This window comes from Pseudorca crassidens, chromosome 19, assembly GCF_039906515.1.
Source record: "Pseudorca crassidens isolate mPseCra1 chromosome 19, mPseCra1.hap1, whole genome shotgun sequence".
Classification (NCBI taxonomy): Eukaryota; Metazoa; Chordata; class Mammalia; order Artiodactyla; family Delphinidae; genus Pseudorca; species Pseudorca crassidens.
Window position 1 is genome coordinate 44752907 of NC_090314.1, and position 14463 is coordinate 44767369.

The window sequence follows — 14463 nt, forward strand, 5'->3', positions numbered from 1 at the left end:
CCAGGGCCGGCCAAACTCAGCTGATCCCTGCTGAATTTCACGTTTAACGGCTGCATGAGAATCAAGTCAAACCATTCCAGGCCAGAAACACACCCTTCCGACCCTGCCTGCCCACCGTGATGCCCACAGACACACTAGGCTGTGCTCGCTGTGCTCAGCGTCTCCTGGGCTAATTCAGGGGTTTTCAAACTGTGTTCCGTGGAGCTCTAGCAGCTTCTCGGAGGTTCCTGCGCCTCCAGAACCAGGAGGTACAGGCTCTGCCCCGCCCCCACCCCAATCGGAACAGCTCTGTGTTTTCCTTTTTTTATTTTGATCTGTTTCACATATTAGATTTGTTTGAAGAGCAGCTGCCCATGTTAAAAAATACTGGAAAAAAGATTCCCTGGACCAAATGATTCCTAAAGTGCTAACACTGTGTAGGTCCACCGTTCATCTGGAATGGCTTTTGCTGCCCTCCGGGCTGGCAGGGCTCCCTCAAGGCTCTGCAGAACACAAACCACGAAGCCAGGGAAAGGGGGAGGGAGGGGTGTGGGCCAGCAGCTCCCGGCCGCCCGGACTCTTCTCTGCAGCACAGGCAGGAGCAGTGCTCAGAGCAGAGTAGCCTTCCGGTGAAGCCCGTCCGCATCACAGCCCGCGGGGCCTGACCCCGGCCCGCCCTCAGGAGCCCTGCATCTCTGTGCAGTCCCTCTGCTGCAGGATGTGCTGCAGCAGCCCGTTGACCACGTCCAGCGTCTCATCCTTCTCCAGCACGATGTCATACGAGTCCATGTAGCGCTCCCGCTGCTCCTCCACCTGCCGGGGGAGCAGAGACCGAGAGTCCCCCAGCGCCCTGCCCTCCGCGTTGCCCGCTGTTGCCCACCTGGGGCTGGGGAAGAGGGCATTCAAGCTGCGACTCCCCAGGAGGAGCTCAAGGTTACCGGGACCTGCCCTTTGGAGACACAGATGGCCATGGATGCAGGCCGCCACAATTAACCCTTGGGTCAGTGCCAAAAGGACCATCACAACCATTAGAAACAAAAACTATCAGACGTTACCTCTAATCTATCTGGATTGAATCTTCATGAGGCTTCAGCACCTGCCGGCTGAGGGTGAGAACTGGAGGCCTTCTAGCCTGATGCCATACTGTGCCCCTCTGTGACCTTATGTTTTCACCCCTGTCAACCTCTGGTCTGTTCCTATGCTTTCCTTCTCTAAATTATAAACCCACATCCTGAATACCAACATCTCCCATCTCAATCATGCCTTACTGGTATGATTTAGGAGGACTGGTAATCAGCCCAACCACTTTCTAAACTATGTCACCTTGGGCAAGTTACTGAACCCCCTTGCCTCAGTTTCCTCATTTGTAAACTGGGTATAACAGTCACTACCTCAGAGTATGACTGCACAGATGAACTGGGTTAACGTGCGCAGCACTCGGTAAGTGTGGGCTGATGACGTGCTCTGACCTCTGGGTCACGCCGTGTGCTTCGTGCACAGCTGTAACCACTGGGTATTTCTTCTGTTTCCTATGAGACTATGGCTTGTGTCTGACCTCTGTGCCTCTCGTACTTCACACAGGGTCCAGCCCACAGAAGGTGTTCAATAAGCACTCGTTAACAGGAATGAAGGAGAAGCCGGCCATGAAGAACCCGGGTCTCCTACCTACCTTGTCATTTAGGAAGCCAACCTTGAGAATGTTCTCCACGCCAGGAACCCCATCGGCCATGGTGAGGTCCCCCATGGAGTCTCCCAGCAGGAGGATGTTGGTTTTGCCCTGAAGCTGCTCGAAGTAACCAGAGTTCTCGCACACGGAGCTGTTCTTGTTGTAGGTGTGTATGAGCTGGCCCTTGAATCCCTTTAGGAAGCCCTAAATAATCAAGACGAGAGACAGACAGAAGGACTACAAGGGCCCATTCGGGACCAGTGTTCCACTGTCTCTGCCACAGAGGAAAGGGAATCCTGAAAGCCACAGATAATGCCAGAACTTCATTGTGATCCAACTAGGGGCCAGCAAGCTAGGGCCCGTGGACTAGATTTGGCCTATTTTTGTAAATTGCTTTGCTGGAACACAGCCAGGTCCACTTGTTTACATCTTGTCTACGGGTGCTTTTTTGTGTGACAGAGTAGCTGTGACAGAGATCATATTGCCCGCAAAGCCCGAGATACTTACTACCTGGTCTTTTACAGAAAAAGTTTACAACCCCTGGTTTAAATTAACAGGAACCATCAAATATTGTTGATCGCCTACTCTGGTGAAAGCATGAAGCCCGTGATACAAGCGCTGCCTGGCTACATGTGCGCTAACCTCAGCTGTGGGCCACACCCTAACCACAGGTCAAAGGGATGAAAATTCCAGCCTTGGTTTTAAGGGGAAGAAGTCAGAACACGGGTGAGTCAGAGCAGCCCACCTCTGGCTCAAGAAAAACAAGTCCAAGTCCAAGCCCTTGAGTACCTAGGATGGCACACGAGCCATGACAGTGACACAGGGCCTGGCCAAGCCCTAAACTCAGTCCTCCCTGGCAGAGTCGACTGTCAGCCAACACCCAAGAGTGGGTCCTTCAAAAGCGACTGTCTTTAGCTGGCACTAATAAATAAATAACTGCCGAGGGCAAAGAAGGTGGTATGCCTTCCCTCCCCCCTCCCCCATCACGGTTAACATTTAGGGTGAAGCACCCTGGCTGGCGGTCCCCACCCCTCTTCCAGCCCCAGCTCACATCTTCATCAAACTCCATGTAGTTAGAGACGATGTGGATGTTCGGGTGGAACACTTTCCTCTGCCGCATGATTTCTTCCAGGATATCCCCAACGCCCGCGGAGAAGATGAAAAGGGGAACGCTGTTCTGGGAGAGGGTGTTGAAGAACGTCTTGTATCCATCCCTGAAGTGACATGAACGGTTCTGAAATGGCACTGCCTCTGCGACTGTTCTTTATTTTCTATTTGGGTTACATCTTTAACATTTTTAAAAAACATTTTAAATTGTGGTATAAAATACATACAGTAAATTATTAAAGTGCACTAATCTTAAGTGTTCAGCTCAGTTAATATTTACATATGTTCACACACATGTACTTACTAATCAGGTCAAGATTCCCTCATGTTCCTTCCCAGTCGATGCCATCGCCCCCATTTTGACTTCACATCACCATTGATTTGCTCTCCCTGCCCCTGAACTTCATATACACCATATAACCACATTTTTTGTTTGTTTGTTTGTTTGTTTGTTTCTGTATTATTTTGCCTGAGCAAAATACAACCAGGCAGCTATCCTGAGGCAGCTTCACTGGGGGACACCTCCAACCCACCCAGGCACTTACTGGGTTTGCACGTGTCTACTCTCCTGGCTTTCCACGAGCTAGCCTCTCTCCCCAATCAGGACACACAATCCTTGAGGGAAGGCACCCGTGTGGACTCCTTCCTCTACGTGCCCTCATCCCTCCTCCAGTAAAGAACGCTCCAGCAGACAGCTGCACTGTGAAGGCCACGGAAGATCAAGGGCCCTAGGTCAGCCAACTCCCATGTCTGGATAAAGAACGCCAGTCGCCATGGGGACCCCAAAAGTCTGTTTATCATTGGGAAGAATGAGCTAGACGCTGTTTGTTCTAGGAGATGGAGCCCTGGTCATATTCACACCACATCCACTACCAGCAGACTGCATCCTGGGACACACCCAAGGATAGAAAATTCTCTGGCTGTGTCCAGAGAGGACAAGCAAGACCTTCTCCACGTCATCTACTCATGGTGCTAGATCGCTTCTGACTCTCCCAGCAACCGACTCCTCTTTGATTCTTCCCAGCCTCTCTTTTGTGAGCAAACCCATCGCAAACAGTCTGGCAGAAACATTTTCCAGAGCAGGCAGCTCACCTAAGCATTGCGTTGGACTCTCTCACCACCTGGGCTATCTGAAACTTCTGAACCTTCTGCTGGCACAGGAGCTCATGCGCTTTGGTCCACCTGGAAACAGACACCCCACAAAACCCCAAATTCAAACCACTAAGTAAAGTGACCTTTCCCATCTCAGGGCCGAGTCTCCTCTGGAAGTACTGACAGCGGAGGCCTCATCCTTTCCCCCAGAGCCATTTCCTGAAGGACCCTGCTTGTCCCTAAAGGAAGAGGGTAAGACAGCAACACAGCAGCAACACAAGAGCTGGGCAAGTTGCTGCTGATGTCAAAGCTCTTCTGAATCCCTTCCTCTGTGACCCCACTCTATGGAGAACTGGGGCTTTGCCCAGTGATACTGGTTTCCTTAGGAGGGTTATTGCCCCAAAGCACTTATTGCCCCAAACTAAGGGGCTTCTAACTCATTCCAAGGATACTTGGTGAGCCCTCTACTCTAGCAGTAGCCACACGTAGCCTGGCTTTATCTGGACAATTTGTTCTAGCAGCTGCGCTTGTGGCCTTCAGTTAAGCATTCAGTAAGGTAAAGGAGCCTGCATCTGACCAAAGCTCAGGAAAAATACGCCCCCGTCCAGACCAAGCATCGTGAGGGCCAGGGGCGTTTCACCACCACCATCACTTACCATTCCACCATGTCAGGTAACTTCTCTTTGATGGTCCGGTGTGGGTCAATCTCAATTGGGTAATAGTGGTGGAAGAGCGCTTTGAGCTGTGACATCGAAATGAAGAGAAAAGCCGTTTAGTCCACATCAAGTTTTCCCCAGCAGAGTCCTACAGTCCAGCATGAGAAAAAAGTCACCTAGAAGATGCAACTCCAGGTAAGGGAGTGACTGGAGCTGCAGAGCCGGCCATCCCTCTGCACTCCTGCTTAATCAGTAAGAACTGATTTAACGCTGTATTTCCCAAAATGTGGTATATTTTCTCAGGTGGTAGGCAAGATAACTTTTGGGGGGGGCGTACATGGATAAAAACACTTTTCATTTTAGTGGTTTGGGATTCATTTTAATGTATGTCGGAAAAAAAGAAAACTAGAATAGCACACTCATGCTTTCATGAAGATTGCTCCTTTCTTTTGCAAGTTAACTGCATTCAGATCTTTAAAGGCAGGGTAATTTACACAGATCTGGCAAAAATCATTCAAGTGAACTAGAAGACTGGAGCTTGGGACACAGCATGTTAGGGGATAACTCCATCGCACTGCCAATGTCAGGTGGACAACCTCACGGGGAGCATCTCTGTGCACCTCCTCTGGCTAAGGTCACCTTCCACATGCCAGGACCTTCCACAATCTAGGGAGGCTGCTTCAGGGATCATGTGTCACATGGGCTCAGTCAGTAACAGTGCCCAATAAAAATGAGAATTGACTGAGTAAAAAATTTTAATTTTAATACGTGCATGGTGTCGGAATATTATGAGATCAAATGGAGTCCCTGACCATCAGTCCAAAAGAGGGTTAAATACAAAGAGTGACAGAGACAGCAAGCTCCTAAAATGTATTAAGATTCTCAATGTTTCCTTGAGTGTGAGAACATTTTTCTGAAAGTATAACAGAATTCAACAGAATATAAATTTCTTTTTTTAAAAAATTTATTTATTTTATTTTTGGCTGTGTTGGGTCTTCGTTTCTGGGCTTTCTCTAGTTGCGGCAAGCAGGGGCCACTCTTCATCGCAGTGCACGGGCCTCTCACTGTCGTGGCCTCTCTTGTGGAGCACAGGCTCCAGACACGCAGGCTCAGTAGTTGTGGCGCACGGGCCTAGCTGCTCCGCGGCATGTGGGATCCTCCCAGACCAGGGCTCGAACCCGTGTCCCCTGCATTGGCAGGCAGATTCTGAACCACTGCGTCACCAGGGAAACCCCCAGAATATAAATTTTTAAAAAGAAAAAAGATTTCTTACATAAATTTTGCTTTGTTAATTTCTTCAGGAACCCATCAACGCCACAAATCTTAATGTTCTCTAGCTTCTTTATCCCAGAGAGGGCATCCAAACCTATTGTCTTATTTGTGGACGTAGCTCTCTGGAAGCTGCTATGATCAGGGATGTGAGGAACCAAAAAAAGTGACCTGCCAAAGGTAATCAGTGGTGGAGCCAGAATCTACCTTAAGCTACAAGTGGCATCACCAGAGAGACAGGTGTAGAAACAGAAGAGCTATCTATAATTCACTGTCCATCTTAATAACCAGTAATCATGACAGAGTATTAGAAGATCTGACCAATATGGCAGACCAGCAGACCACTTAGTAACCAATTTGGTGAACTTCATAATCAAGTGGAACTAAATGATATAGCTCTTTAGCAGAAAGAGCTCAGCAACCTGCAGAGAAACGAGGGGCTAGCACAGCTCTGCTCTGGCAAAGAGGACACTGATGGGAAGAACGCGTAGCAAAGTAAAATGAACTCCAAGCCTACAGGGATCTCTTTACAGTATCTGTATGCATCTTATGGAAACGGGAGTTTCATACACAGATGTTAATTCAGAAGCCTTTCTTGGTACCTGCTGCCTTACCAAGAAAATTTATACTATCAAGGAAAGAGCATAATATAGAGGAAAGAGTTCGGGAACAGAATCAGATCTATGGGAAAACCAAGCTCTGCATCTTGCTGTATGACCTCGGGTACGTTGCTCAAACCTCTCCAAGCCTCTGTTTTCCCATCTGCTAAATGGAGACAGTAATGATTCTATCCACCTCTCGGAGTTGTGGGAGGGTTAAACAGCAAACATCAAAGTCTCCTATTAAGTTCTACAGATAGGAGTAAGCATATTCCAACCATCTATCATCACGTGTCTTGGCCAATAAGGAAAAGCTGTTTCAGTGTATTAAGACTAGGTCCACCTGAGCATAACAACAATTTTTAAAAAAATTAATCTTCTAAGGTCTCAACCCTGGAATCTTTGGTCCTAACCAAGAACCACTGGAAGTCGTATATGATAGCCATTCCTGAGCAGAGAAGGGAGTAACCCACCTCTTTCCGGCACTCCTCACTGATGATCTTGCTGTTATCCAGAATATCTGCAAAAACACGGAACTCCTTTTACTTGCCCCTTATAAGCCATCGTCCTGTCAAGCCCAATAAAGCAAGCTAGTATGTGACTTACTGTAAGAAGAAGGGCATCGCTTTCCATTATATGCAAACCTGCTCAAGGTCATGTCAAAATCAGAAATGACCTAAAATGCAAAAGAGAGATGAAGCCTAGACAGGCTCCTTCCAGGGTGGCCCTGTGCCAGCCAGGGAGGATGATTATGGAAGTCCAAACAGCTCAGTGCAGGTCTGCGGGCAAAGCCCTGGGGGAGTCAGGAAGCGCCGAAGGAAGAACTAATCCTAGTTAATACCTGTGCTAACCCAGAGAAGATCCAGCCTCTCTGAGGATGGGGGTGGGGACTGCAGAATCAGGACCCCTTCCACTCTTTCAATAGCACCCATCTCAATGCCCTGGTCCTTCGTAAGATGCCCCCACCTTTTGGCCCATCTACACATCTGCGTCTTCTTGGGGAGCCCACCAACCTCGGCTAGTGAGGACAAGACCCGGAGGCCTGGTGTGGGGTGCGTTCTGTCTACAGCACGACCTGAGAAATTTGAAATCTAGGTTGCTGGGCAGGTGGGCTCTCCCCAAGGCAAAACAGGCTTGCCCTCGGGCAGCTGGCCATTTCTAGGGGCTGAAGGCATGCTTGCTGGTGTCCGCAGCAAAGCGGGAAGGCGCACTGGGTAGGCCACATCCCCAGCCCCCCCGCCCCCGCGGTACCTGTAAGCGGTCTCCCCCGCCCTTGCGGAGGGCGCCCACGATCTCCTGCACCCGCCCGGGCTGCCGCATCAGAACCGTGGCCTTCATCAGGGTGCTCACCTGTCCCGAGACCCGAGAGAACCGCTGACCCCGGCACCGCGTTGCGCCCAAGGGGAGGCCGGCGAGGCCGGGCCGGGGGCGCGGGCGACGAGCGGGGGCTCCGGCCGGGCCTGGGCGCCTACGGCCGCAGTGGCGCGGCGAGGCCCAGGCGGCCCGGTGGGGGTCTCGGAGCGCCCGGGGTTTCGGGGCCCGCCCCACGCCGGTCTCCTCCTCCCGCCTCACCTCCTCCGCCATGGCGCTCGCCGGCCTGTTGGCGGCGTGGGCACAACGACCGCCCCGCGGCCTCACTGCGCAGGCGTCGCTTCCGCGGGGCGGGGTGGGGGTGAGGTGCGGGGACGGGGAACGGGTCCGGGGCGGGGGGTGGGGGGTGGACGGGGAGTGTCCCAAGAGGCTGGGGTTACGTGGGTGGGTGCCACTCTTTTTAGAACAAAAACCCTAACCGGAATGGACGTTTCCAGGCTTAAGGTTTGCATGAGCAAAAGGGCGCAGATGGGAGGGGGTGTGAAGGAGCCATAAGTGAGTTCTGTTGAAGATCCAGAAGGTGCTTCCTTCACGGGCCTCGCTCCTCATCACAGAAGATGAGTGACTCAGTCCAGAGGGCAGGAGGGCCCTGGACATCTGGGCCAGAATGAAAACCCATCAGCTTTACTTCTCCCTTCTGCCTCCTCTGACTCGGTTTCCTTGAACTCAGTGTCTCAGGAGCCAAGGGCCAAGCTGCGGAAGAAGGTAGATGGTTGCCACAGAGACGCCAAACTGAGCACCGGAAGCGGGCAGCAGGAGCTAGAGTGAATCAAAAGTCTTACGTGGTGTTAGTGGTCACGTCCTGCTTCTGGTTGGTTGCGGAAGATGTGGGGTGGTCTTCAGCCTGAGTGATGCCATGGGGGCGGGGGGGGGGGAGGAATGAGGACAGGGACAGGAGAGAGTTCCAGAACCTGACATCACAATCCTGAGAGTGATGTCACAGCGGGCCCAGGATTCTGGAACTTGGGCTGCCTGCTGGGCCCAATGTGAAAGGTATAGTAGGAAGAAGGAGTGACAGCTGGCTAAAGGGCCCCGACCACCCTCCCCGACACCCTAGGAGAGCAGCCTGGCTCCCCTTGTCCCAGGGCGCCATGGAGATGGAGAGCACGGCGGCCTCCGCAGGTTTCCACCAGCCTCACATGGAGAGGAAGATGAGTGCGATGACCTGTGAGATCTTCAACGAGCTTAGGCTAGAGGGCAAGCTCTGCGACGTGGTCATCAAGGTCAATGGTTTTGAGTTCAATGCCCACAAGAACATCCTCTGTAGCTGCAGTTCCTACTTTAGGTACAACACGGTTGCTGGACTAAGCCAAAAGGGGGAATGGGGCTCATTCTGAGACATTTTGGTTCATTTCATATTTCCCACCCCATTATCTTAAGTTTAGGGACACTGTCAAAGCCCTGGGCTCCTGTAGACTGGCTCCTTTGTCTTCTGAAGAGGCACAGCTAGGGCCAGAGCCTCTTCTGTCTCATTTTCAACTAGATTTCAACCAACTATTGGTGGGCCAGATGCTTTTTTTCTTTGATTTTCACCCAAACCAACCTTTGGGAAGGTTGGACACCTGTAGTGGGTTTCCTACTTAAACCTAGATGACAGTGCCACTCCAGCCACCCCTTAAGCCCCTATCTGAGACTATCTCAAACAGGGTGACAAATTAACAAGGACTGAGAGGGTGGGAAGGGGGATGAGGGGAAAGAACCAAGGAAATATTTTTCAGAAGAAAAAAGGAGTTTGAGCCAAAACTATTGTAACCCAGGAAGTAAAAGACCTATTTTGTTCATGAGCTGAAAATATGTGAGTACTCGGTTCCAATGAAGATATGATAAGTGCGTGCCACCCGTTGCTAAAAATTCTCATTCATCTAGACCTAGAGCAGGGTATACAAAATGACCAAATAGTGACTATTTTAAGCTTTGCAGGCCATACAGTCTCTGTCACAACTACTCCACTCTGCCTTTAGTAGGAAAGCAGCCACAGACAATACTAAATGAAAGGGCATGGCTCTGTTCCAATAAAATTATTTATGAATACCGAAATTTGAATTTAACTTCCAGGTGTCACAAAATATTTTCCCCCCAAAAGAAAAGAAAAAAATGTTTCCCCATTTAAAAATGTAAAAAATATTCTTAGCTCACGTGCAGTACAAAAACAAGAGTTGGCCTGAATTTGGCCAAGAGGCTGTAGGTTTTCAGACCTCTTCTCTAGAGAATTTGATCTCTGAGCCCACATTCCCTTAAACTTCCTAGAAAAAGGAAGGAAAAATATATTAGAGCAGGGACTTCTGTCCTCTGCAACACCTAGAGAAGTACCTAGCTACATAGTAGGGACCCAATAAGTTGTTGTAGAATAGTAGTCATTTTACTCATTCAATAATTATTTACGGAGTGCCCATTTTGTGACAGGTACTGGAAATAAAACAATGTATAAACATTCCTGTTCTCGTAAAGTTTACCTTCCAGTAGGGGGAACAGGCATTTAATAAATAAAATACATATTACGTCATAAGTGCTAGGGAAAAAAAGGAAGATAGAGAGGGGTCAGTGGTAATTTTAAATAGGATTATCACTTTGCTGACAAAGTGACATTCGAGCAAAGACTTCAAGGGGCTGCGGTCTTGGGAAATAACGGAGATCTTGGGGGAGCCTTCCAGGCAGAGTACGAAGCAAAGTGCACAGATGGAAGCATCTCTGGTGTATTCAAGGAAAGCAAGGCCAGCAGGGCTGGAGCAAGGTGAGGAGGAAGGTGAGAGGAAATATGGTTAGAGAGGTATTCATGGTCCAGATCTCAGAGGTCTCTTGTAGTCCCTGGTAAGGACTTTGTATTTTACTCTGAGTAACAAGGGAAGTCAGTGGAAGGTTCTGAGCGGAAGAGGAGCATCAACTCATAAGGAGCATGCTGGTGTCTGGGATAAGACTATAAACTCTGGAGGTGTCAAAAGCAGAAGCAGAGAGATCAGTTGGGAGGTTTACTTCCAATAATCTAGGCAAGAGCTGGTGGTGGCTCACACCAAGAAGGTAGCAATGAGAGAGGTGAGAAGCGATCAGATTCTGGATATGTGTTGATTGAATAATACTTGGTTTTTTTTGTGTTTTTTTTGCGGTACGTGGGCCTCTCACTGTTGCGGCCTCTCCCGTTGCGGAGCACAGGCTCCGGACGCGCAGGCTCAGTGGCCATGGCTCACGGGCCCAGCCACTCGGCGGCATGTGGGATCTTCCCAGACCGGGGCACGAACCCGTGTCCCCCCAGTCGGCAGGCGGACTCTCAACCACTGAGCCACCAGAGAAGCCCAATAATACTTGTTTTAAAAGTGTATTTGCTCAAGTTTAATTTCCTTAATTAAGATAGAATTTGGTGGGCAATGGGCTGAGACAGAAAAAGACCTCGGTCTTACTCCCAGCTGTAGATACCAGTTTCTCCATCCACAAAATGGGAAAAAGCCTACTTATCATGAAGATAGGAATAAAAGTGACCGAAGTCAAAGTTCTTGGAAAGGTTCTCTTGACCACTGTATAAAACCTACCCTCCTCCCCCCGCTTCCTCACGCCAATTTATTTCCAATTTACTTATTGTGCACACTATTTGGAAAATGTCCAAATGTCCCACAACAAGAGAAGGTGGCGGGGGTAGGGAACATGGCAAACTAGAGAGAAGTATTTCAGTGACCGCTAGTTTCTTTCTTTCTTCCAGAGCTTTGTTTACAAGTGGCTGGAACAACATTGAAAAGAAGGTATACAACATCCCTGGCATTACCCCCAACATGATGAAGCTAATTATCGAATATGCGTACACCCGGACCGTCCCCATCACACCAGACAACATGGAGAACCTGCTGGTTGCTGCAGACCAATTTAACATCATGGGTATTGTCAGGGCTTGCTGTGAGTTCCTCGAGTCGGAGCTGTGTTTGGATAATTGTATCGGCATCTGCAAGTTCACAGACTACATCTACTGCCCTGAGCTGAGGCGGAAGACCTACACGTTCATACTGCACAACTTTGAGGAGATGGTGAAAGTCTCAGAAGAGTTTTTAGAGCTCTCAGTCACTGAACTTAAGGATATCATTGAGAAAGATGAGCTCAACGTCAAACAAGAAGATGCTGTATTTGAGGCCATTGTAAAATGGACTTCTTATGACCCCCAAAATAGGAAGCAGCATATTTCAGTCTTGCTTCCCAAGGTCGTTTAGTTATTCTTTTGTGGGATGCTTAATTGCTTTTTTTTTTTTTTTTTTTGCCTGTGCCACATGGTTTGTGGGATCTTAATTCCACAACCAGGGATCGAACCCGTGCCCCTGCAGTGGAAGCTCAGAGTCCTAACCACTGGACTGCCAGAGAATTCCCTTAATTGCTCACTTTTGATTCATTTATCCCAGAGGGATTGTCCCAAGAGCCATACTCAGATGTTTGACAGATTCCAAGGCTGTAGTTATACTTACATATACTTATATATGTACCTCTACAGAAGGCATCCCCTGCTATTCTCTGGAATTTTGCAATTTTCTTTGCCCTTGACATTGCTAGTTCCTTCTGCTCCAGTTATATTCTCTTTGACCAAGATTCTCCCTGGTAGTGGGGGAAGGAGAGGGCAGGCCTTCAAAAGAATTCTAAAGGGTCTTCCTCTCACCCCTTTCCTTCTGTCAGTTTCCCCAACCAAAACAGGAGTTGGACAAGAAACCAGATCATGGGCATTGCACTCAATTGTAGCCATTTGGTGCTAATTCATGTTATTTTACATATAGAGACATAGATATCCAATTACTGAATAATGACCACAGCTTTTTCTGGTCTAATAGTCCTGTCCAGGGGCCAAGGAATGGACTAGCTCTGTGACCACTTGAGGTGGCTTCTATCTCGCTCATTCTCAGCATCCAATGTATACCACCTCCAAAACACAAATATTTAAACTGTGAGCTGTAAATTACAAAAACAAAACAAAACATGATCCTACTGCATTCGGAGAAGACTGTAAAACTGCGGGCTTAAGGACATGGGTTTTCCAGACACCACACCTAGTCTGAATGACTTTCTCTATTTCCTTCTTAGGTTCGCCTGGGTCTAATGCATGCTGAATACTTCATGACCAATGTTAAGATGAATGACTATATCAAAGACAGCGAGGAATGCAAGCCAGTCATCATTAATGCACTGAAGGCCATGTATGACCTAAACATGAACGGATCTTCTAATTCTGACTTCACCAACCCACTCACCAGGCCCCGCCTGCCCTACGCCATCCTATTTGCAATTGGTGGCTGGAGTGGTGGGAGCCCCACCAATACCATTGAGGCATATGATGCTCGGGCAGACAGATGGCTGAATGTCACTTGTGAGGAAGAGAGTCCTCGTGCCTACCACGGGACAGCTTATTTGAAAGGCTATGTTTATATCATTGGGGGGTTCGATAGTATAGACTATTTCAATAGTGTCAAGCGTTTTAACCCAGTCAAGAAAACGTGGCACCAGGTATCCCCGATGCACTCCAAGCGTTGCTATGTCAGCGTGACAGTCCTCGGTAATTTTATTTATGCCATGGGAGGATTTGATGGCTATGTGCGTCTCAACACTGCTGAACGTTATGAGCCAGAGACCAACCAATGGACACTCATTGCCCCCATGCATGAACAGAGGAGTGATGCGAGTGCCACAACACTCCATGGAAAGGTAAGACCCCAGGGGAAGGGGGGGTTAGGAGATGTGAAAGCAAACAGGCCTGGAAATAATGGATGGAAAACAGAAGTGGCAGGATTCACTTTGCAATACTAACTCCTTCATCAAATGACTATCTTTTCTGATTTTACTTATTAAAAAGCAATGCATGCACATGTGGAAAAAAGAAACTCAGACTGAAGACTGGCATCAGAAGTGTCCCCTGCCCCAGCCACCACCATATACACACCCTTTCTTTCTACTCCCCAGTTTTAATAATCTTGGAACTCTCTTCACACAGGTCTACATATGTGGTGGGTTTAACGGAAATGAATGCCTGTCAACGGCAGAAGTGTACAACGCTGAGAGTAATCAGTGGACAGTCATAGCACCCATGAGAAGCAGGAGGAGTGGAATAGGCGTAACTGCTTATGGAGAACACGTATATGCGGTGAGTTCCTTTTGTACAACAAAAATTATAGCCCTACATTTCCTATTAGCAGATAGGTTTACACTACCACTGGGAAGAATCTGAAAGCTTCTTTCCGTGGAAGATAGTGGAAGAGGGAGGTATGAAATCACTGGTCCCCCCCGCCACCCCCAAAGAGGGCATCCTCAGCAAACAGAAGCGATGGTTAACAGCCAGCTGTGTTTCCTCTGCTGTCCACAGGTAGGCGGCTTTGATGGAGCTAATCGACTTAGGAGTGCAGAAGTCTACAGCCCAGTGGCTAATATCTGGCGCACAATCCCCACTATGTTTACTCCTCGTAGCAATTTTGGTATTGGGGTGGTAGACGACCTCTTGTTTGTGGTGGGTGGCTTTAATGGCTTTACCACCACCTTTAATGTTGAGTGCTATGATGAAAAGACCGAAGAGTGGTATGATGCTCATGACATGAGTATATACCGCAGTGCTCTGAGCTGCTGTGTGGTACCAGGGCTGGCCAACGTTGAGGAATACGCAGCTAGACGAGGCAACTTCACAGGATTAGCACTGCGCGATGAAGTAAGGCATTCCGCCTCGACAAGTACCCTACCTGTATGAGCCTCTTCACTTGGCTAATAAAAAGTCTAAGCA

General features: G+C 48.9%; 2 protein-coding genes across 4 annotated transcripts; one reads left to right on the plus strand and one right to left on the minus strand.

The window, feature by feature from the left end:
* Positions 1 to 289: 289 nt before the first annotated feature.
* Positions 290 to 7992, minus strand: NT5C3B (5'-nucleotidase, cytosolic IIIB). Of its 3 annotated transcripts, XM_067715284.1 has the most exons (9): positions 7941 to 7992; positions 7620 to 7718; positions 6975 to 7044; positions 6842 to 6888; positions 4501 to 4586; positions 3845 to 3934; positions 2697 to 2859; positions 1649 to 1849; positions 290 to 792 (listed from the first exon to the last, which is right to left on the minus strand). In XM_067715284.1, exons 1-9 carry the CDS (start codon positions 7950 to 7952, stop codon positions 658 to 660), a joined length of 903 nt encoding a protein of 300 aa, XP_067571385.1. In that variant the 5' UTR covers positions 7953 to 7992; the 3' UTR covers positions 290 to 657. The 3 variants fall into 3 exon arrangements, with proteins under 3 accessions (XP_067571385.1, XP_067571383.1, XP_067571384.1); XM_067715282.1 differs by having other exon boundaries at positions 7620 to 7987; XM_067715283.1 differs by lacking the exon at positions 7620 to 7718 and having other exon boundaries at positions 7719 to 7986.
* Positions 7993 to 8804: 812 nt separating this feature from the next.
* Positions 8805 to 14448, plus strand: KLHL10 (kelch like family member 10). The gene is given in 5 exon segments (XM_067714222.1): positions 8805 to 9024; positions 11428 to 11917; positions 12783 to 13400; positions 13687 to 13836; positions 14056 to 14448. Coding segments are annotated over 5 exon segments (1845 nt in total). The 5' UTR covers positions 8805 to 8830.
* The last annotated feature ends 15 nt before the right edge of the window (positions 14449 to 14463 follow it).